The 22797-nt window shown below is 39.9% G+C and overlaps 1 protein-coding gene across 3 annotated transcripts in view; it reads right to left on the reverse strand.

The window, feature by feature from the left end:
- Positions 1-22797, reverse strand: part of KLHL32 (kelch like family member 32) — a 192740-nt gene that overhangs the window by 83614 nt on the left and 86329 nt on the right. For all 3 annotated transcript variants that reach the window (XR_009223552.1, XM_058566598.1, XM_058566599.1), the window contains exon 4: positions 20089-20196. Coding sequence is in view for 2 of the 3 variants with exons in the window: in XM_058566598.1 (XP_058422581.1) it covers positions 20089-20196 (108 nt within the window). In the remaining variant the exon portion in view is untranslated. The remainder of the gene's footprint in view (positions 1-20088; positions 20197-22797) is intronic.

The following is a 22797-nucleotide window of genomic DNA, read 5'->3' on the forward strand; positions in this document are numbered from 1 at the left end:
AAGGCTCAGTAATGCCAAACACAAAGACAGATATCACAGAGAGACAAGATGAATATTCCATAGCACGTGTAACACGTCCAGCAGGCTTGCTTCGTGAAACCTTCACGTGAGAAATCCAGACTGGGATTGCTTCTGTCTTGGTTTCTTGTTCTTTGTTCTGTAGTTTTTTTCTTCTCTCATTATAACATAAGTTTTTCTAAAAGATGCTTTAGCACAGAAAATCCCTAAGTGCTTTCAAAGTGCACATTTTGGGGAAAAAGGAAAAAATCCTACCAGGAAAGCTGGGTCTACAGAAACAGAACCAGTGTTTGCAAATCCCACTTGCACTAGAGTCTTTTAAATTCAGCTCTGTTGATCTCTGGTGACTGGTTGCTCTAATATATTTTTCCAGAGAATTTGTGTTTGGGCAGGAATACAAAGAAAGGTTCACTCTCTTAGCAATTTACAGTATGGAGAATTTGTCTATTCCCTCCCTAGAAGAACTGGCCAAAGAATAGCCTTCTGCAGAAGGAAGGGATCTCAAATAAGCCCATTGGCAGCCCCAAGCAACCAAGGCAGCTAGGTTGATAGTGCTGCAAAGCATATGTTGGCTACATCTAGGCCTTTCAGAAACTTAGTCCAGCACTTAGAGCAGGACAGACGGGCGGAACGGTCACTCGAGGACCACCTACAGGAAGGCAGCACGTCCCCTGGGAGTTCAGAGCACAGAGTGGTACAGTCGGAGCTAATGTTAGTGCCTTGACACATCCAGTCACTCATCAAACTGGAAGAGCTTAGCTCAGATGGAGGCATGAACAGTGCACAAAGCAAAATGTCTTAATAACAAAGAGACCAAGGAAGGCAGGATGCATAAAGCCAAGCGTTCCACAATGAAGTGGGAAAGGTAAAAATCATTAAAGCCATCAAACTGGGCTGGGCGTTGTCAACGATGCTCACCCGCTTGGGTGGAGGCCGAGCTGGGGCTTCTTCAGATTGGACGAGGAGGTTCTGATGCAATCTTCGGTAGGGCACGAGTGCCTCTTGTCCACAGGGCCATCTCTATGGAACATTCTCTCCCCGCCACCCACCCACACCTGACCTCTAGGTGGCAGGATACTGGGGGCTGACTTGAAAGAAGGTAGGAGAAGAGTGCTAGCTGGGGAGGTGACAATTTCATTAGGGCACCTCTCCTGCAGCTTGTGGAAGGTTAGGTCATGTGAACTGGGGAGAGGTCCACAGCTGATCCCTGCCCTAAATGCTGAGACCCTGCACTCACTTTGATCAACTGGAGATAAGAACTGGCCAGTGGCTGTGGTCAGGGTGACACTGGGTAGTGTGACAAAGTAATAGAGGTAAAAGGTACAACTCCAGGAGAAAGTGGTGGTCTCTACAGACACCAGTGAGAATTATTACACGAGAATTCAGTCACTAAGTGGTCCAGTTGCCCTGCTGGATGGAGGCACTCTCGAATACTCAGTACAAATGTGTCCTCTGGCCACCAACCCAAGCAGGGATGGTACTAGATAGTTGAATTTGCACGATCTCTAATGAAGGCCCTCCAAACTGGAATAAGACTCGGTCTCCTGGTCCCAGAAATGTCCTCAGGCAGGACGTGGGGCCAGAAATTCATGACACAGAAGTGTGGGGCCTGAGGTGAGATTCTGCACAGGTCATGATGAGACAGGCCACCTCCGCCAGTGCCCAGACCTCACCTGGCTGCGCTCTGGGAGCGGGGCTGGGACCAATGCAGTACACAGACCCCACGGCACCCCTGCCTTTCCTTCTTCAGCTTTTCCTCCCACATCACCAAGCGTCCACTCTCTCGATTCTGTCTTCTTATTTTTCTTTTCTTTATTTTCGCTCTTTTACCTTGCTTCTTGGATTAGCTGCTGGTAGGGATTGTCTTTAATGTGAACAGGTGAGTTGGTATCTTTAGAAAATTTTGTATCTCAGTTCTTCAAAGATATCTTCCTCATTTCTTGCTTTAAGGGAATTTTAAATTACTTATTTCTGGGTTTGTGGATAGAGTGGCCTGAAGGAGGTGAACACATTAAACCCAGACACCTAAGGTCCTTACTAAACCTACAACTGTGCACACAGGAATCAAGCACTTTTGCAAGCACTCTGCAACCGCAAATTAGATGTGATCCAATACTATTTATAAGGATAAATGAGCACATCTCCCCTCTTCTTTACATTTTGTTTCTTCAGGATTTTTTTCTGTATAGTATAGCAAAATGGCAAATTATCACAATTTTGAACTTATAAATCATCAAGGAAATTGGATACAGCAGCATAAATAACTTTTAAATGATCAGATACTCAAGACACATAAAATCCTTTGCATAAAGCTCTTCAAGACACTTCTTATAGGCAGAATATAAACCATAAGATCTAGCTCTGAGAAACTGCCTTCAATTTAGTTTTTGTTTCAAAACCACTAAACTAAGGATTTTTTATCCACAAGGTGGCGCCCATGCAAAAGGATTTTCTAAACTACTCATGTACTGCACCTCTATAACTGACACCTTAAGTTTCTCTTTACGAAAGAAAAAATAATTCAAGTAAGGATTATAAAATATATGAATCTTACTTTCTAAATGTCTCTCTCGTTTTTGGAAATGTTCATAAATATTTCTGTAGAAGTACACAATCTGAGCAATACTGACTAGAATTCAGTCGTTCTCCATAAATGAGGTCCCAATTTATGAATGTATTGCAAACTTTTTGTCCTTGTATTCAGAAACTCTCATGACGTGGCCCCAACCTACTTTTTAAATCTTATTTCCGATTCTGCAACCTATGGTCCCTTTTTTAAAGCCATTAGCCCACTGTTCCCTACACTCAGGCAATATCTTTTTCTCCACCTTAAATGCTCTCTCTTAACTTCTTCAATCTCCATATGCCAAAACCCTACCCATTGTTCAAGATCCAACTCTAAGTCTACTTCCTGTACCAGGCTTTGCAAGATCTTCCCTCACCCCAACCTTCAGCTAGAATTAATTTCCTGAAACTCCAAACTACTACAGTTGTCTAATGAACTGAGCCTGTGGGCTCTAGGTCACACTGCCTGACTTCAAATCCTGGCTCCCATATTTACTGACAGAATGAGATCAGGAAAATTACTCAATTCTATGTGCCTCAGTGTCTTCATCTTTACAATAAAAATACCTATCTCAAAAGATTGTTTTAAGGACTGAGAAAATGCATTATGTGCCATTATAATTGCAAATGGCTTTGTGTCAATAAAATAGCTTAAACAGCATGGAACTTATTTTTCTCACAAAATGTGGATTAGGCATCTTGGAATGCCAACAAACCATGCTCCTTGTATCTTCCTACTTGGTCAATTTTAGCCCGTGGTTTCATGGTACAAAATGGCTGCCACACCTCCAGGCATTGCATCTGCATTCAAAGCAGAAAGAAATGAAAGAGCAAAAACAAAAACCATGTGCCAGCTAAGTCTGTCATTATTTATCAGAAAAACAATAGATTTTCTATAAACACTGCCATACAGACTTGCAATTACATTTCATTTGCCAAGTCTAGGTCATGTGACTACTCATAGCTGTAAAAGAACCTGGGAAATCGAGTTTTTATGGCTAGATGCACTATTGTCCCAAATCGAATTGGAGTTCTTTATGAAGAAAAAAGAGGAAATTGACACTGAGTACGCAATCAGAGTGTAGGCCATGGCACTTAGCACACTATCTGTTTATGGTAAATCCGCAATAAATGTTAACTATTATCTGTTTCTTCTTTTGTGCAATTAAGTGCTTTTGCCCTGAATGAGTTATGTATGTGTATCTTCTCTCATGTTTTACCTATGAGATGTTGATGGCAGGGTCCATCCTATTTCATATTCATTGCTGTTGAACATCCTAGAAGAGCATCTCTAGAATTATTTATTAAAGAAATTCATTGGCATGAAAAATACAATTCCTGGAGAAAATGTTAGAAGATGTCAAAAGCCTCCGTGGATGAGCCTGGTCACATGCTAGTCCTCATTGAGGATTATCTAATTGAAGGAGTTAAATAAAAGGACATGACAGATATTTCAACTAACACTTGTTATAGGTCCAAATAAAGGTAACCTTTGGGTTGGTGTTGTATATCACAAATTTGTGATTTGATTATTGATTCCTTAAGTTACAAATTTTGTCAGGTGACTTTCTTCCAAACACGGTACACTTGTACAAATTTCTAGCAGGTCTCAATACCAAACATTTAAAAATACTAATTTATTTTCAATTTATGAAAAAGCAATCAACTTTTCCAACTATTAGAATATGAAAAAAGAGGAAAAAATCTTGATTTTTGGAATATTTTTAAAGAATGTCTAAAAACACAAAGATAAAACACAATAAAAATATTCTAGTAAAAAAAGAAAGGTGTGGAAATCACTTTGAGATTCTATTGCTTTCCTTCACAAGTTTACACATCCTCATTTGGTTCATTTGAAATTTCTAAGATTACAGACAGTTTGCAGAAGCATAGCCTTCTCTAAGAGGCCAAGAATAAAGCTTAGAACAGATAGATAAGGACACTGGCGGCGGCCCGGTGGCGGAGCAGTTAAATGTGCGTGCTCTGCTTCAGTGGCCCGGGGTTCGCAGGTTCAGATCCCGGGCGCGCACCAATGCACCGCTTGTTAAGCCATGCTGTGGCGGAGTCCCATATAAAGTAGAGGAAGATGGGCATGGATGGTAGCCCAGGGCCAATCTTCCTCAGCAAAAAGAGGAGGATTGGCAACAGATGTTAGCTCAGGGCTAATCTTCCTCACACACACACACACAAAAGAATAGGTAGATAACGACACAAAAATTACATTACCAGAAAAACTCTGTGCTGCCCTGCAAAAAATTCATTTATTACTACTAGTGCAATTTAGAGAAGGATTTTCAAGTCTATAGATGTTGCTACTGAAACTAGTTCTTCCTTTCCTATTTTAGGACTTGCAGAAGGATGATGGATTAAATACTTGAAGCTACGTGCTCGAGTAGAGAAGAGAGGAGTCAAATGGAATTATGAAGTTGTGGTGTAATTAATGCTAAGATAGCAGTGGGCACAGGGCGCTAATTTCCTTGAAGAAAGTCGCAAAATAATTCTTCATATGAAAAACTTTGGTCCTTTCATATCGTACGAGCAAACTCCATTTTCCTTTGATCCCTTCGGCATTAACATGATTCTGGCATTTCAAAGCTGAGATCAATAGTTCTTCCAGCTAGTCATTTCCAACAGAGTTTTCTTCATTACGTTTAAATTAATAAGATATATTATTTAACAAAATGTAAAGGTAAATTATAGATACTTACATTACCTAAAAAACTATGGCCTAATTGAAACAGAACAAATTTTTGATAAGTTTCTAACTCCAAGAGAAAGAAGCAGTCCCAGCAATTAAAATGAAACATGAAGGTCATTATAGGTTATAAGAAAAGCCAAACTAATTATTAAGACTTACTTTTACAACCAGTGCTTTTTTGAAGTGTGATGAACATGGGAGGTTTCATCCCATAGAGCTTTACTAATGAGGCTGGGCTTCTCCATAACAGCGGCCGTTTCTTACAATGCTAGCGTGACCAAACAGGAAACATTACTTTAACATACTGATGCCCAAAAATAGGAGGTCTCTGAAAGAATTAACAGGGCTGATGCCAATGTCCATTTATAGGTGGCTACTACTGTGTCACTGCTGAGTGCTCCAGCAGAGACAGAAGAAAAGAGCCAAATGGAATGATGACTCTGGTGTAATTCACGCTAAGATAATGGTGGACACAGGACGCTGTCAGAGCCCTTGGCTGGGGATGCCTAATTTAATTGAGGGAAGCTGTGAAATAATTCTTTATATGAAAATTAATACCTAATTCCATGTTCATTTGGGGAATTCCTTGCATTTGCTTTATAAGGAATGGAGGTAAAAGTATAGCTCTAGGGTCCATCGTGGGAACTTGGGTAAGTCATTGACATGTTTGTTTTTAGCATCGTTGTATTAAAAAATGGGAGATGACTGCTACCTACTTTCATAGGGTCTACATAAGGATAAAATAAGATAACCTAGGTAAAATTCTTAGAAAAACACCTGGCACATTTTATAGAATAAAAAAAAAAAATGTAGCTGTTATTATTATTATCGTCGTTGTTAATTCCATGAAAAAATCACTGATATCACAAATATTGACCCCTATTTCCAGTGTTTACATACTGCCTACTACGTAGCAGGTACCATGTGAGCTAATTTCTTCTATGTTATCTCTCCTTCTTACACCCTTCCCCACTCTTCACTCCTGCAAGGTAAACATGGCAACTGAAGACACTGAAGGCAGAGAAATGCACCCATTCAATTAGCAAATCTTTCCTGAGTCCTACAGTGTTCCAGGCACCTTTCTAGGCACTGTGGATATGACCATAAACAGGGCAAACAAGTTTCCCTGTTACACGGTACTTAGATTCCAGGTTTTGGCCAACTGGGAGACTGTGGTGCCATCAACTGATAAGAGTAAAACAAAGGAAGAAACAGGTTTGGAGAGAGATCAAGAGTTCCATTTTGGGGAAATGCTAAGTTTGTGATGCCTGTTAGTCATCCATATAAAGATATCAAGCAGACAGAAGAATATGAGTCTAGTTGGCAAACTGCAAGCCCCAGACCATATTTTGCCATCACATATGTTTATACGGTCTGAGTTTAAGAAAAATTTTTTACTTGCATTTTTTAAATTTAATTTAATTTTTTCATTAATAGACTTGATTTTTTTTAGAGCACTTTTAGGTTCACAACAAATTGAGCGGCAAGTACAGAGAATCTCATATACCTTCTGCCCCTACACAAGCATAACCTGCCACATAACGACCATTCCCCACCAGAGTGGTACATTTGTTAGAATTGATGAACCTACATTAACACATTATTATCACCCAAAGTCCATACTTTACATTAGGGTTCGTTCCTGGTGTTGGGTTTGCATAAACGTATAACAACATGTTCTCATCATAATAGTATCATACAGAGTATTTTCACCGCCCTAAAAATCCTCTGCACTCTGCCCATTCATCCCATTCCTCCCCACCAGCCCATGGCAACCACTGATCTTTCTATTGTCTCCATAGTTTTGCCTTTTCCAAGATGTCACATAGTTGGAGTCATACAGTATGTAGCCTTTTCAGATTGGCTTCTTTCACCTAGTAATATGTATTTAAGTTTCCTCTATGTCCTTTCATGACTTGATAGTTCATTTCTTTTTAGCGCTGAATAATACTCCATTGTCTGGATGTACCACAGTTTATCCATTCATTACTGAAGGACATCTTGGTTGCTTCCAAGTTTTGGTAATTATGAATAAAGCTGTTATAACCATCTGTGTGCAGTTTTTTGTGTGGATGTAAGTTTTCAACTCCTTTGAGTAAATCTCAAGGAGTGTAATTGCTGGAATGTATGGTAAGAATATGTTTAGTTTCGTAAGACGTGTCTTTTGCAAATATTTTCACCCAGTCTGTGGCTTCTCTTCTCATTCTCTTGACATTGACTTTTGCAGAGCAGTTTCTAATTTTATTGAAGTCTAGCTTATTAATTATTTCTTTCATGGGTCATTCCTCTGCCGTTGTATCTAAAAAGTCATCATCATACCCAAAGTCATCTAAGTTGTTTCCTGTTATCTTCTAGTTTTATAGTTTTGTGTTTTACATATAGGTCTGTGATCCCATTTTGAGTTAAATTTTGTGCAGGATATAAGGTCTATGTCTAGATTCATTTTTTTTTTATTACCTGTGGATATTCAGTTATTCCAGCACCATTTGTTGAAAAGACTATCTTTGCTCCATTGTATTGCCTTTGTTCCTTTGTCAAAGATCAGTTGACTACATTTATATGGGTCTATTTCTGGGCTCTTTATTCTGTTCCGTTGATCTATTTGTCTATTCTTTCAGCAATACCACACTGTCTTAATTACTGTAGCTTTACAATAAGTCTTGAAGTCAGGTAGTGTCAGTCTTCTAACTTGGTTCTTTTCCTTCAATATTGTGTTGGCTATTGTGGGTCTTTTGCCTCTCCATATAAACTTTAGAATCAGTTTGTCGATATCCACAAAATAACTTACTGGGATTAGGATTAGGATTGTAGTAAAGCTATGGATCAAGTTGGGAAGAACTGATATGTGAACAATATTGAGTCTTCCTATCCATAAAGATGGAATATCTCTCCATTTTCTTTTTTCTTCTTTGATTTCTTCTATCAAAGTTTTGTAATTTTCCTCATATAGATCTTTTTCATATTTTGTTAGATTTATTCCTAAGTATTCATTTTTGGGGCATGCTAATTTCTAAGAACGGCTTTAACTTTTTTAAATAGTTGGCAAAAACCCAACAGATGAATAATATTTCATGATATGTGAAAAAGATATGCAATTCAAATTTCAGTATCCATAAACAAAGTTTTATTGGAACATAGCCATGCTCATTCATTTACATATCTGTCTCTGACTGTTTTCATGCTACAACAGCAGAGTTGAGTAGCTCTCAATTCTGTTGAGAGAGAGCTTTATATGGCCTGCAAAGACTAAATTATTTACTATCTGGCCCTTCAGAGAAAAAGTTTGCCGATCCCTGGTCTGGAGTGTAGGTGGGGGCTGGGAGTCAATAGCATAAGATTGTACCAAATAACATGGGAATGGATGACACTACCAAGGAAGCTAGTTAGACTAAACAGGAGGGTCCTGATGCATGAGGAATTCAGAGCCTATGGAGGGGAGAGGAGCAAGCAAAGACACCTCGAAAGGAATAACGGGGAGGGAAGCTAGAGGGCACAGAACAAGAACACACAGAGTGTGGTGTCACAAAAGCCAAGAGAAAAAAGGCTTCAATGGAAAGGTAGGTTGGCTGTATTGAATGAAGTTGAGAGGTCACAATGATATTATTTAATTGGTTTGGCAACATCTGTGACTGTCAAGAACAGTTTCAGTGGAATAAGACAAAATCTCCAAACTTGATGAGTGGAAAAGTGAGTGAAAATGAGTAAAACTAACTGAGTAAGTTTATGCAACTCTTTTCATAAGTTCTGCTGTGAAGGGAAGCAGAGAAATAAATGGCAGCTGAAGAGGAATATAAGAACAAGAAGGGGATTTTGAAAGATGAGCAGTACAGCATGTTAATATGCTAGTGGGAATATTCCAGCACAGAAGAAAAAACTGATGATGGAGGAGACAGAAACAAGGATTACAAGAAAGACGTCTTAGAGGATAAGAAGGAGTGGGAGCTGAAGTGGAGAGATTAACCTTTGACAGAGCACGGACCTCCTTCACCATAAAAGATGGGAATACACAGAACAAGTGCACAGAAACTGGGAGGTTTGGGGATTTGATGGCAAAAAGATGAAGATCTTCCTGCTTGCATCTATTTTCTTAGTGGAAGGTGAGTTTCCTTTGTGGTATGTGTACTGGAGGTAGGGTAATGGGAGGGGGGCAAGCTTTAAGAAGGGAGGGGAAGAAATAAACTTTTCAGGGAGAGGAGGAAAGCATATTTACTAGGGAAACAGATCAGCATTGCCCGGCAAGGATGAGCATCCATCTGAGATATGGGACAATGGATTTGAAGTGAAAACGGTAACTTTTTCCAGCGACCATCAGCAGAGTTGACACTTATGCGGGGATTCAGTGGATAATTCTCCAAAGTTGCCACAGGCTAGAATCAAGCTTGGTTCCCTCCAAGGTCAGGGGCTATATTCTTTGGGCTGTACCAAACTGTTTCTACCCTGACAGATACATGCTAACATAAGGATGCATGTCTATCATCAGTTTTTTAGGAGCTATATCTATTCAGGTACCATGTATCAAATGGCTATTTTTTCTCCCTGCTAAGTGAAATGCAAATTAACCTGTTATTTTTCATGAAGTACTAGGGCTCAATAATTCATTCTCCCGCCAGAACTAGTGTAACTTTTGGAGCATCAAACATCCTCTGGGACTTCACTATGCTCCATACACAAATAATTCAGGCCCCCGGTAATCCATTTCCAATACAGTTGGTCCTCTGTATCCGTGGGTTCTGCATCCACAGATTCAACCAACGGCGGATCAAAAGGCCTACAAAGGTTGTGTCTGTACTGAATACGTACAGACTTTTTTTCCTTGTTATTATTCCCTAAATAATTATTTACATTGTATTAGGTATTATAAGTAATCTAGAGATGATTTAAAGTATAGGAGAGGATGTGCATAGGTTATATGCAAATACTATGCTATTTTATATGTATGTCATTTTATATATTGGTCTGGGAACCAATCCCCCTGCGGATACTGAGGGACGACTGTAAATGCAATAGTGTGTTGATCTGGCATTTCCAATCACTGTTCCACGCACTCTGAGAAAGCATTCACTGTGCGTATTTTGTCATCAATGCATCGTTAACATCTAGTAAGTCCTTAACACATAGTAGGTGCTCACTGAGTATTTGATGAATTAATGGATCTCAGTTTGAGAATAAACTATAAATAGATAGTTTTATGAAGTATACAAAAGAAATAAAATATTAACTTAGGACATTCAATGTATTTGAATTAGTCCTTCATTTCAAAGTTCATGTCATTATTCTACTCAAATGGAATATCTACTTGCAATATAAATCTTCCCAAAAGTTCTGTTTGGCCATTTATGTTTTTTATGTTGAAGTTAATCACAAAGACCACATATTTTTGCTATCAGCTTGTTTTCTTTTAAAGAATCTTAGAATTGTAAAACTCCCATATACTACTACTTCATAAATACTAAATGCTTCCAGTAGAGGGCTCAAGAAATCTATTTTAAGGAAACAAGTAAAAAGCTCATTGTCCAACAGCAGTTATTGTAAAACTCTTTTAGAAAGCAATTCTCACAAAGAATACATTCCTTCTCTTGATCAAGTAATTCCAGATCTATGAATTTATTTAAAATAATTCAAATGAAAGAAAACACTGGATTACAATAAGGCAGCTTTATTTATATTATATGCAGTTATGGATTAATGTACTTTTATCTACTTTCAGAAAAGAAATTGAAGTAAATTATTAAAAAAAAAAAAGCTATATAAAATTACTTAGGCATATGGGCAAAGGCCAGAAAGATAACCTATAATATGTAAGTAAGTGAGAATTTGGGTGAATATTGTTTTTTACTTTTATTCTTACTTATGTTTGTGTAAACATTTGAGTGATTATTTTCATTTTCAAAGATGAAAAACAGTAATTTATTTTTACAGAATTTGCATGCCCCTTATTTTTAGTGCTGAAAATAAGGATGGAAAAAAATTAGGAAGCAAGTGAAATGTTTATTTATGGAACAACCTAGGAATCTGGAGATACCTCATTTTCATAGGCAGAACTAATGGGGTGTAGCACCACTTTATTCATGCCCACAAATAACACTAAAGTACCTCTGGGATTCCAAAAACTTTCAGATGGAGGTCCCAAATTTCTTTACTCTATTTATTACTTATACTCTATCTCATTTTGAGAAGGATCTGAGGCATGCAATACAAGCATTTAAAAATTAGGAATATAAATAACTTGAGCTAAGAGGAAATAGGAAACAAAAAATAATCTGAGGTCAGGAGAGGACATATATACCTGTCTATATATCCTCATCACTATTACAAGTGGGCCCCAAATGCAGCTCTAAGCTTCCTAGCATCAAATATAAAAAGGAAATGTAGCCTAATACAAGAGAACAAGATGAAAATACTAAAATGAATCCTAGCTTCTCCAGGCCCTGAGATCTAACAGAAATTCTCCTGCAGACATTAAGAGTGTCAGTGAACGACTTACCTGGTGATATTTTCAATACCACCAAAAGTGTATTTTATAGAGCATTGCATAAAAAGGAAAAGTTAATGAAAAGATTCTTTAGAACCCAGACATTCAGTTTTCTGATTTTCTACCTTGATCCAGGTATAAAACTTAGAATAGCTGAGCCATGGTTCTTACTGGAGGCAGGACGACCTTCCAGGGAGCACTTTGGAAATTTGTGCAGGTACTTTTGGTTGTCCCAGGAGGGGGGACACTCCTGGCATTTACCGGGCAGTGGCCAGGAATGTGGACGTCATGCAAGGTACAGGACAGTCACCAACCACAAAGAATTGCCCTATAGCCTGCACTTCTGAATGCCCTGCTGGACATGCATCTAAGTGAAAAACTTGTTTATAAAAATCTAAGCCCAGAATCCAACTCTATATTACATATAAATACATTTTGTTTTGTTTTGTATCAAGATACACTGAATTTTCCAGCAATGCTACCACAATAAAAACCAAGAGAAGACTATTGTTTTGTTTTGTACAGAATTTTACGAAGAGTTGTTCCCTATTTTAGAAAAGCACTTCACCTAGGACATGCTCTTGTGGTATCTCAGTTGCCAGCACAACATTCATGTGTCAGTCTGCATGTACGCAGCTGTCCCAGGCCTGGCGATGCTTCCTGTAGGTGTAGACAGCTGACTCTTTCATTATGTCTTCTGAAGAGTTCTGCCCCAGTATGTACATACTGAAATACATATTGTTTTTATTATACTTTATTTCTTCTGTTTGTTCTTTATATATGGTTAATGCATTCCCATTGATATTTAGAATAATTTGTGTGGGCAAGTCATCTTATCTAAGAATTTCATTTCAGGATAGTAAAGGCAATCTTTTTATATTAAGGCACGATAGATGAGCCAGATGGACAGATTATGTATCTTCTGGGAACCATTATGTGAATAATTTGTCCCAAATGCACTTTTAGTAAGAGCTGTCCAGCAAACAGGACGAGGCTGGAATGCAATCCTTCTCTTTTGCTGAATAGGGCAAAAGTTCATGTACTTTAAATAGCCCATCAATAGGCTGACATCTTCCTATGAAGATTATGGAGCTAATCAAGATTCTCCACTAAATAAACAGTTAACCTCACTCCACTCAGAGGTGATCTGAGAGAGCACCTAAAGGAAGGGTCAGAACTTCCTTAGGGAGTGATTCTGAGTGCAGCCAACACTCAGAAATGCCAGTGATCACGAAAAAACATGACTATAATGATTTCTGCTTAGAAATATTCCAAAACAGGAATTACTGCTCACTTAACCACGGCAAAGGAAAAATCTCAGGTGGACACCATAAATTATAAAATGTTTGGCAATGGGACTTTCTGCTGAAACAGTCAAGAGAAAGAAATGCACAGAAGTGCAAAATCTACCTGAGTTAACTACGTGGGTTGACCTACTGTTTTGAGTTGCTGGATATCAGCCACTTCTACTCTGGAGGACATCAGCTAGAAAAGGACCAATTGTTTACTGCCCCCCTTATGATCATTATCAAGAGCATACAGGAAATACTTCTCTTTCTATTCCCTATACTGGCATTAGGGTGGAGGTGGGAGGTAGAGAGCGTTGGAAGCAGAGTGGAGGAAAGAAGGGCAGTAAGTCCAGCTTATTTGAATGGAGTTCTATATAATGAAGATAAGGTTAAAACATAGAGGGGCCACACTCATCCTTGTCATCTAACGTTATCTCAGAAATCCAGAGACCCTCACAGTGTTATCAGTGCGCATGTTCTGTACACGTGAGCCCAAGCCTCTTGGAGCACGACAGGTTCCTCAGCACAGAACTGGTGTCAAGAAAGATCATAAATGCTGCAAGCATGTTGTTCAAACATATTTTGTTTTCATTAAGTGACTGAGTTTAATAATGTCCCAAAGGAAAATATCTGTGCCTAAAATGTGACTAGCACTCAAGCAGAACGCCAGACCAATGTAGTAGAGTCTGACTCCATTTCTGATGTCTGACTGCTGACAGCATTCAAGCCCCACCACTCCCTCTTCCCCCACTTGCCCCACGCCTGGGCACAAGTCCAAGAAAGTCCGAACGCTCTCTCCTTTGGTGCTGGTGAGAAGTTCAAACCACACCAGCCTCTGCCGGCATGGAGAACCCTTGCTCCAGCCCCACCCCTAACCACAATAAAAGCCAAAGCCAATCACCCCTATTTGCTCTCTCAAGCCATTTTTGGACCTGCTTGGGAGCCTGCTCTGCTCTCTCCAGAAAGCCTCATTGTGTGAGTAATAAACCTCTTCACATCCTCTTGGTACGTGTGTGGTGTTACCAGTCTCAACATGGGAACCAAATTTTGGGTGGGTGAAGGGGCCATTCTGTTTCTGCAGAGTGACTATAACACAAGTAAGAAACCCAAAACTTACAAATTATTAGGGAAAATCCAGGAGATATTTTTTAAAAAATCAAAATATCAGTCGTATTACCAAATTGGAAAGTTGATCCCAGAAGTGTAGCCAGAGTTACAGTTCCTCACACAGAGACATGTTAGACACTGATATGCTGAACAAATGGCTTTATAATCCCTGCAGTATAAACTACCCCCTGACCAGACGGCACACAGATTTAATAAGGGAGAACAGGCTGGCAGGAAGTAGGGACCATCAGTTAGAAGTGACGCTGCTCTACGGGTAAAAGCTCCTCTCACACGAATTCACTTTGTCTGAATCAACTGTTCTCCATGAGGAACAGACAGACTTTGGGCCCAGTGAAGCTGTTCTTGGGTCCTCTGCTGAGAAAAGTAAGTTTCTGGGAGTCAGTCAGAACCTGGATTTCTAAAATCTCACATCTCATTTTTTCACAATAAACAATTAGGTCCCCAACCTGTCCTATTACCATTTTTGATCACCAAACCATGTCAAGGGTCTATTATTTTACTTGACTTCTTGGGAAGCCATAAAAATTCCGTTTGGCATATGGTTCTTGTCTGTCAAGTTGGTTGACACTTTCTATGAAACCATGAGTGGGAACATGTGACACCTTCACCTCAAAACAGTAGGCAGACACATCTCCTTGTTTGTTTGTTTCAATAATCCACTGATAAAAGAGAAAATCTCTCCAAAGGCAAAAAACATAGATTTTCAAAAGATCCAAGAAAGCAAAAAGTCACTGACTGAATTCAAACTTCATCTTTTTGTTTCACTCTTCTCAAACTTTCTGTGTCAACAATCCAGTTATGGACTCTGGCACAGCTCTAACAAGAATTCAGGTGAGGATAAAATGATTATTTTCTGCACAATTCAAAATACCCTTCCCTAGAATGTGGATTTCAGAGTGTGCCCTCTGGAGCCTGGGTACAGGTGCCTCAGGGGCCTGTTACTTGCCAGGCTTCTGGAGGTACTGCCAGGGGAAGAAAGGATCCTGCAACTAAACTATTTAAACCACTGAATAGCCTTAATACTGCTCCCAACAGAAGCATTTAAGAAAAATTTCTCCCAGATTTGTTCCATGTGCTACCATTTAGTTCAAGCAGGTTATGTTTATAAGTAACTCTGATGGGGACTTTTTCCACGTAAAGTGACACAGCTATCCCTGAAGGGATGGTCCGTGGGAAGGCAGTTCCAATTAAGTTCCTGTCACTCTGCTGCCAGGCCTGATGCTCAGGTCTCCAGAGAAAAGTATTCCACTGTGGAGAATAAATGCAGCTTCAATAATCACCAGAATGTAATGCTACTGTACATGCCTTATCAGGGCTACATAAGAAGGTCATATGAACATATCAGGGAATCAAATGAGAATCAGAAAGAAAAACTTTTACTGTGTAAGAGCATGGAAAATTAAGGGGCAGTTTCCTTTAGTTTTGCAATTCCTGATGGCATGAGTATTTTTACATGACCAGAATTGTAGGTAAAAAAAAGTTTTTTTCACTTAACAGAGTATCATACTTTTCTAGGTTTCCAAAGACTTCAAAATATCAATATTAATGGTTACACAAAATATCGTTGTGAAGATTGTACTAAAGTATTCTCTGGATCAGAGAAAGGTAATTAGGATGGATGTCTCCACAGAGAAGGGTTCTCCCATGACGTTGAGGAGCCAAGGGCTGGAGTTGTTGGATAACGAAGAGAAAAGCAAAGGAGCACAGATACTACCGAAGAATCCTTCTTCTTCAGATGCCCAGATATGACACAGCTGGTTCATGGCTGACAAGGCTAGCAGTACCTGGAGGTGGGAAATTTTAAAGGGGACTACAAATGTCATCGTCATTTAATGCAAAGTTTCTCTCTTCGTTGGGTTTCTGGAATCTCTCCATCAGGCTACAAGGGATAGTTCTCTAAAGTAACTAGGTTTAACCCCTTGCTCCACTATATAGATGGTATTTAGCACAGGGCTTGGCATATCGTCTATCTTCCTTGACATCACAGTTGGAGTGCTAAACAATGAACTTTATTGTGGTTCTCAGTCCTATTTGCTTCCATTTTGGTCCTTAGCCATTCAAATTCCTAGAAGCTTATTCCAAGGCCTTTGCAGTTAGACATTCTTCCTCCTTCCAAGTAGGGCTCTTCTCTTTATAAAAGGGTCATGGTGTTAACTGCTCCTCACTGTCTGGCTGGGCTTTCTTAGCAACACCTGCTTGCTCCTGGCTGGCTGACCTATTGTCTAGTTTGGACCGGGATTCCTCCTCACAGGGAACTTCTCCATCAGAACCCTTTCTTTCCCTTTCTTCTTCATGTCTCCTCTACTCAGGACTGGTCTAAAACATGAATGAATTCCTGGCCAGAGTTGGAAAGTGAGGAGATTGAGGGAGGCCAAGGTAGCAGGGTCTTCTTGCCCACCAAGGTAAGGGGGAGTTCGTGTTTTCTTAGGCTCACTTAGTCCTTTTCTCCCTAAGGCACATCTGCCCAGTGACAGTTTACATCACACCCTTTGCTTCTGACCTAGCTCCCAGAGCCAGCACAGAATAGTACCTGGGGAGCAGCCTGGCTCCTCTGCCCTCCATGGCTGGGTCAGCTGTGTGTGGCTGTGCAAGAACACCCACAGGATGCATCCTGGGCTCTGCTCAAGCTGTGCCCCAAGCAGGCTGTGCCCACAGGAAGGGCACATCTCTAATGAGTGCGAAGGTGGGGTGTGTGCTTGCTCACCCCTGTATATGCTCTTTCACAAGAAAAGTGCATGCATTTTCAGAGGATGTATTAGCATTGGGGGAAAACTTTCCTTTTTCTTTAAAATTTCCTGGATGAAATCTGTGGACCAATTTTAAGAAGGCTATGCTTTAGAGCAGTGTGTAGGAGGAACATGCACACATCTTGTCACACTTAGAGGCATTCATTCATCACTCCCACTCTGTACTTTCAATTTCTCTCCCAAGACAGCAATGATTTTTCAGACACTTAAAATACTTACATTTTATACTATGCTTACTACAACTGACTAAACGTATAATCAACTGTTAGTAGAAATAGCTATAGGTGGATAAATTCAATGTTAACTCTGATTTTTACAAATCTATATACATATCATGACTAAAGACCATATATCAGCGAATGTCCACAACAGTAAATAGCAATTAAGACAATGAAATGCTATGTTTTTATTCATGCTTCCATGTTCCAAACTCTTTGCTTAATGTTAATTTCAATTCCACGGTAAGAGAAAGCAGCTTTTTGCATTTCCCAAGTATATACTATAATTTCATTTTTTGCCATCATCAGTGTCCATGTCCCAAAGGGAAAACAGATTTATTATCAAGTTATCTGGTGTTTAAGAAAACGAACTGCCGTGGATGTTGTCCAGGAAAGACTATATGAGCCTCCACTCTGCAGCAGAGCCATCACATGTGGAGTACCAGTGCTGCAATCCAGAGCCCTCGGGGCCTGGGTGTTGGAGAGGCACCAGGTTGAGAGAACCATCAAAATAGCTCTCATTCTAAAACGTTGCTGTGTCCTTCAAAGTCTAACGAATATGACTTAACCTTTTCTTAATGACCTAGGACATTAAGAAAGAATAATGTTGAAATTAAGAGGAGTGGGTTGGACTCACTGGGTCCACAGACACTGGGAGAATGATCTTAGTCACTCACTGCAGCTCCCTGGGCTTGGTGTCTTTACTTATGGGATCGCTGCATTCCTCAGAGCTGTCTAGAAGATCAGGTTCAACAGCACACACCAAGTGCCTGGTGCACCGCCCTGGAGCCTGCAGAAGAGTTCCATGAAATGTCGGTCCCCTCCTGTCCCCTCAGTACACAATCTGAACAGATGACTCCTGCTGTATGCGGCAGGCTGGCCACCCCTGTGTGCGCGCACATGTCAAGAAAGGGTCACTGGGCAGAATAAATGCAACTCCAGGGCTGCTCCTAGGGCTTGATTTTTTTTTAAAAAAAGCACTAATGCCAGACATCTATATATTTTTTTCTTGTTTGGCTTCCCTTTTCTCATAAAAGTGGAATCTGAGCACATGACTCGTAGGCAATGGGATATGGCTGCCCTTCAGCAAAATTTTTCCCTCTTTCCAAGCAGTTTTCTTATCCTTCAAAAAGTCAGCTCCCTTCTGCTCTCTTCAGCTCGCATTCATATAACTGAGTCACTCTGAAGGAAACCACAGAGCAATCAAGGCCAACAACAAAGCAGTCACATATTTGCATGTGTGTTTACCTCAGCCTTCATAACAACTATGTGCCCTTTTATTTACTAATGATTTAAAAGTGCTTTATATCCTATAGCAACTGAGCTTAAACCATTTATTTGTTAATGCAGCTGAGTACAGAAACTATGTATTTGGGTATCTTTATCAAAAAGTCAATATTTACTATTTCATCCCCATTGCCACCAGCGAAGTATGAGCTACGGGTTGTCAGTCTTACTTTAGAGATGGGCAAATGGAGGTGTGACTGCAATTCAGGTGTGAAGAGAGCAATACACACAAGACACAATTTACAGCTGGTATCCATCTTGACATCTGTAACCCAAAAAGCATACAACCCATTATTTCCTCACCTCACTAAGAATATGCTTTGGCAACTCTGTGAACAATAACTGTTTGGCTCAATTTCCTAAGGCAGGAAATTTGACTGGGCTGACCCTGAACTTGTGGTCCATCCCCTTTCTATTCCCCTTTGCACCTGCTACTCGATGGATGATTTTTTTCCTTTCTACCTACTATTTTAATTTCAGCTGCCAGAGTTGCCTCAGTTATTCCATGAAACATATCTCGAACTCTACTGGATCCAGAAAGGAGAGTGGACGATATCATTCACTTTAATAAGCCTCTAAAGAAGGAAAGCTAGTGGAAAAGTGAACTCCTAACATTCTTCAAGACCCAAATACCACCTTCTCTGTGAAGGTCTGCACTGACGGCCCCAGTTGACCACACCTTTCTTTCCGTCCCCACTGCGTTGTATATTCTCTATTTTAACAGTGAGGACATGCAGTTACATATTTACCTCTCTCCCTCACCAGAAAGTGAGCGTGCCCAGAGAAGAGACCCTTAATTTAGCATAGAAGACACTAAAAACAAGTTGGATGAAGCAGAATTAAAGAACAAAACTTTATAAAAGAGGATAAACATCTAGTCTGTATCTGGGTTGATTTAGTTGAGTTGTTCTCAGATGAAAATGGATGTTCTCTGGACATTCCTGTAAGTTTTACAACAATTTTAGTGATAAACAAATTTGGCTTTCAAACCATCACATTCTAATCTAAATACCTGAGACCCCAATTCTGAGATATGTGTGGAGGACATGGTGCCAAGATGCTAGACAGAGCTTTTTGGAGCTTTAAATTTTTTGGTCTTGTTTTTAGGCCAATAAAGCCACGAGTAAGTCACTGAGCTTCGGTGATAACAATGAGAATTCATGTTATATTGTGAACTCTTTTCCATATGATAGTTCTTTAGGATATTTTTTTTTAATAATTTTATTTATTTTTTTACCCCAAAGCCCCAGTAGATAGTTGTATGTCATAGCTGCACATCCTTCTAGTTGCTGTATGTGGGACACGCCTCAGCATGGCCGGAGAAGCGGTGCGTCAGTGCGCGCCCGGGATCCGAACCCGGGCCGCCAGCAGCGGAGCACGCGCACTTAACTGCTAAGCCACGGGGCTGGCCCAGGATATTTTTTAATTACACCAGCAAGCCACTGAGCTGAGATTAAAATGCTACGTTCACTGGATCATATTTAAAATCACATTGCTTTAGCTACCTTTCTATCACTTTAGCTATAAAATTAAGTAGGTGTACAACTTTTTTTAAGAGCAAAATGAATAACAAGAAACATAACTAAATCTCATACCTCAAAGATAATCTCCTCTGATTAGGTGCAGTTAAAATGTTAAGCCTGTCAGATCACATTTGGTACCATACCTGCCCCGTGTACGCAAACTCCAGCGCCTGCTTCAAGCCAAGGCTGGTCACACCATGTAAATTCACCTCGTCAGCTCCACTTTCCACCATACAAAGACTGAACATTGCCTGGGAGAGATTCAGAGACCAAGAGTTACGGGACTTAAAAGCAAAGAAGTAAGACAAAGTCCTAGAGAGACTAGGAAAAAAATGTTATACAAGTTTATGATTGATTTTGGTGTTTGAAACGCTTCTACAAAGCTTCATTCATACAAGCCACTGCCAATCACTTGGCTGTCTAAACAGTTACAGTAACACAAAAACAGCACTGCACACCCCACACACAGAGTCTCATTTAATCCCCAAGCTGTTCCCTAGGGTTACTGTATTTAGGGTCACTCACTGAACTCATTCTCTTAATCCTGGGGTCTCACTGTTACCAGGAAACGTGGAGCACCCCCAAACATTCTGGCTAATAGGACATGGGGGAAAGTTGCACTTTCGTCTCCCGAATTCTCTGCCTTTTTTCTGCCTCATCTCAATGACACATATCCTTCCTCTCGGCTACTATATATCACACACTGTATTTCAGTGTGTGTGCTTCTCAAAGTGTGGCCCCTGGACCAGCAACATCAGCATCACCTGGGAACTTGTCAGAGTGCAGACTCTCAGGGCCCCAGCTCAGACCTACTGAGTCAGAAAGGCAGATTGGAGCCCAGCAATCTGTGTTGTAATGGGCCACTCAGTTGACTCTTATGCTCACTCAAGTTTGAGAACCACTGTCTTAGTTATTCAGTGAAAATCGATTTGCCCCCAAACCAATTCTCCAAATGGCCAACTTATTGAAAATCAGTTCTCTCACTGAATGATCAGCATGTCAAATGAAAACCTGAAAATTTAAAAAAGGGAAAATTTGCCAAATTAAACAAATGCATTGGTTCTCCCTCTACACTTCCCAAAAAACTCCACACTAATTTGTACATATTTGGCAAGTTTGACTTAACAGCTATAAAGAGAATATCCAATATTGGTTAGTGATGATGAAATACACTATTTAGAAAAGTATAGTATTCTGTTCCACAGTATTCTATAGTATACCATGCTAGGTAGTGAAGAATTAACCTTACCCAAAGAGAGGTCTGGCCTTTGTCCTTGACTTCTGGGAGGTGATCTCTAGGCCCTTGGAGTATCCCGCCTGATATGAGTATCTTTGTTTGCCTGGGGACTTTGGCTGCTGACAGTCTAATAACATGATTTACGATGAGGGCTTTGGGCCACAAGATATCAGTCCTGACCTCCAGAGTAACTGGAGACTAAAGGTATTACTCTAACCTCCAGGAACGGTTGGAGAAGAAAAGTCAGTCACATAGGCAGTTTGTGATTGAGCCCCAGTAAAACCCCTGGACACCAAAAGCTTGGGCAAGCTTCCCTGGTTGGCAGTCCTCTGTGCATATTGTCACATAGCGTGGCCAGGAGGAGGTACCACTGTCCATGACTCCACAGAGGGAGGATGGCCAGAAGCTCCCTATTTGGTCCCCTTCTGGACACTGCCCTTGGCTGGTTCTAACTTGTATCCTTTTCCTGTAATAAGCCATATTCATGAGTATAAAAGCTTTCAGTGAGTTCTGTGAGTCTTTCTAGTGAATTATCGAACAGAATAGTTTTAGGATGCCCTTTGCCCTTCAAACTTGTATTTGGTGTCAGAAATAAGAGAAGTCTGAGGTGACTGTCCCTTCAGATTTGGCACTTTGGCTAACTTCATGAAGTAAAACAAAAAAACAAAACAGCAATTTTTTATTTTAATAAGTTTATTTATTTATTTATTTTGGTGAGGAAGAATGTCCCTGAGCTAACATCTGTTGCCAAATCTTCCTCTATTTGCTTGAGGAAGATTGTCGCTGAGCTAACATCTGTGCCCATCTTCCTCTATCTTTTTTGCATGTGGGACGCTGCCAAAGCATGGCTTGATGAGCAATGTGTAGGTCCGTGCCTGGGATTTGAACCCACAAACCCTGGGCCGCCAAAGCAGAGCATGTGAACTTAACCACTATGCCACTGGGCCGGCCCCAATAAATTTATTTTTTATTCTCACAATTCTATACATTTTAAATCAATATGTATAAAATGGGTGGTATTAACCGATGGTCCATTATTCTTTCTGGAGATCCTCATTTCTATCTCACTGCTTTAGAGAGTTTTAAGTTTTCATAATGAACAGGATTCTCTTTGATAGCTTAACTTATAGTTGAAATTTTAACTGTTACGAATACAAAATTATTGCTCTCTTGTCATTTGAGAAAATTTCTAAAGAATATTTTAAATGCTTACAATTTGAGAAAATAAAAAATAATATTCAAAATGTCCTAAAGATATTGAGAGCATTTGATGTGTAATATATACAATTATATTTGATATACTAAATAGCAAACATTCAGAATATGTTTAACTTTCAGAAATTTACTTTATCATGAATAAACGAAATTTAGAAGCTGTTAAAGGCAAATGAGTCAATATGGTAAATTTGGCAAGTTGGTTAGTGAGTGAGTTCATCTGGCTTCCCACTGATGCCACCAGCAGTTCAGGCACTATGTGGTAGGTTAAGAACACTCGACTTGAAGTCACATAATCCTTGGTCTGGTGGAGCACAGTGATTAAGGGCAAACTTGTAACCAAACAATTCTGGATTTGAACACTGACTGGCAAGTGATTTTGGACAAATACGTAACTTCT

This window comes from Diceros bicornis, chromosome 23 (genome assembly GCF_020826845.1).
Source record: "Diceros bicornis minor isolate mBicDic1 chromosome 23, mDicBic1.mat.cur, whole genome shotgun sequence".
Lineage (NCBI taxonomy): Eukaryota > Metazoa > Chordata > Mammalia > Perissodactyla > Rhinocerotidae > Diceros > Diceros bicornis.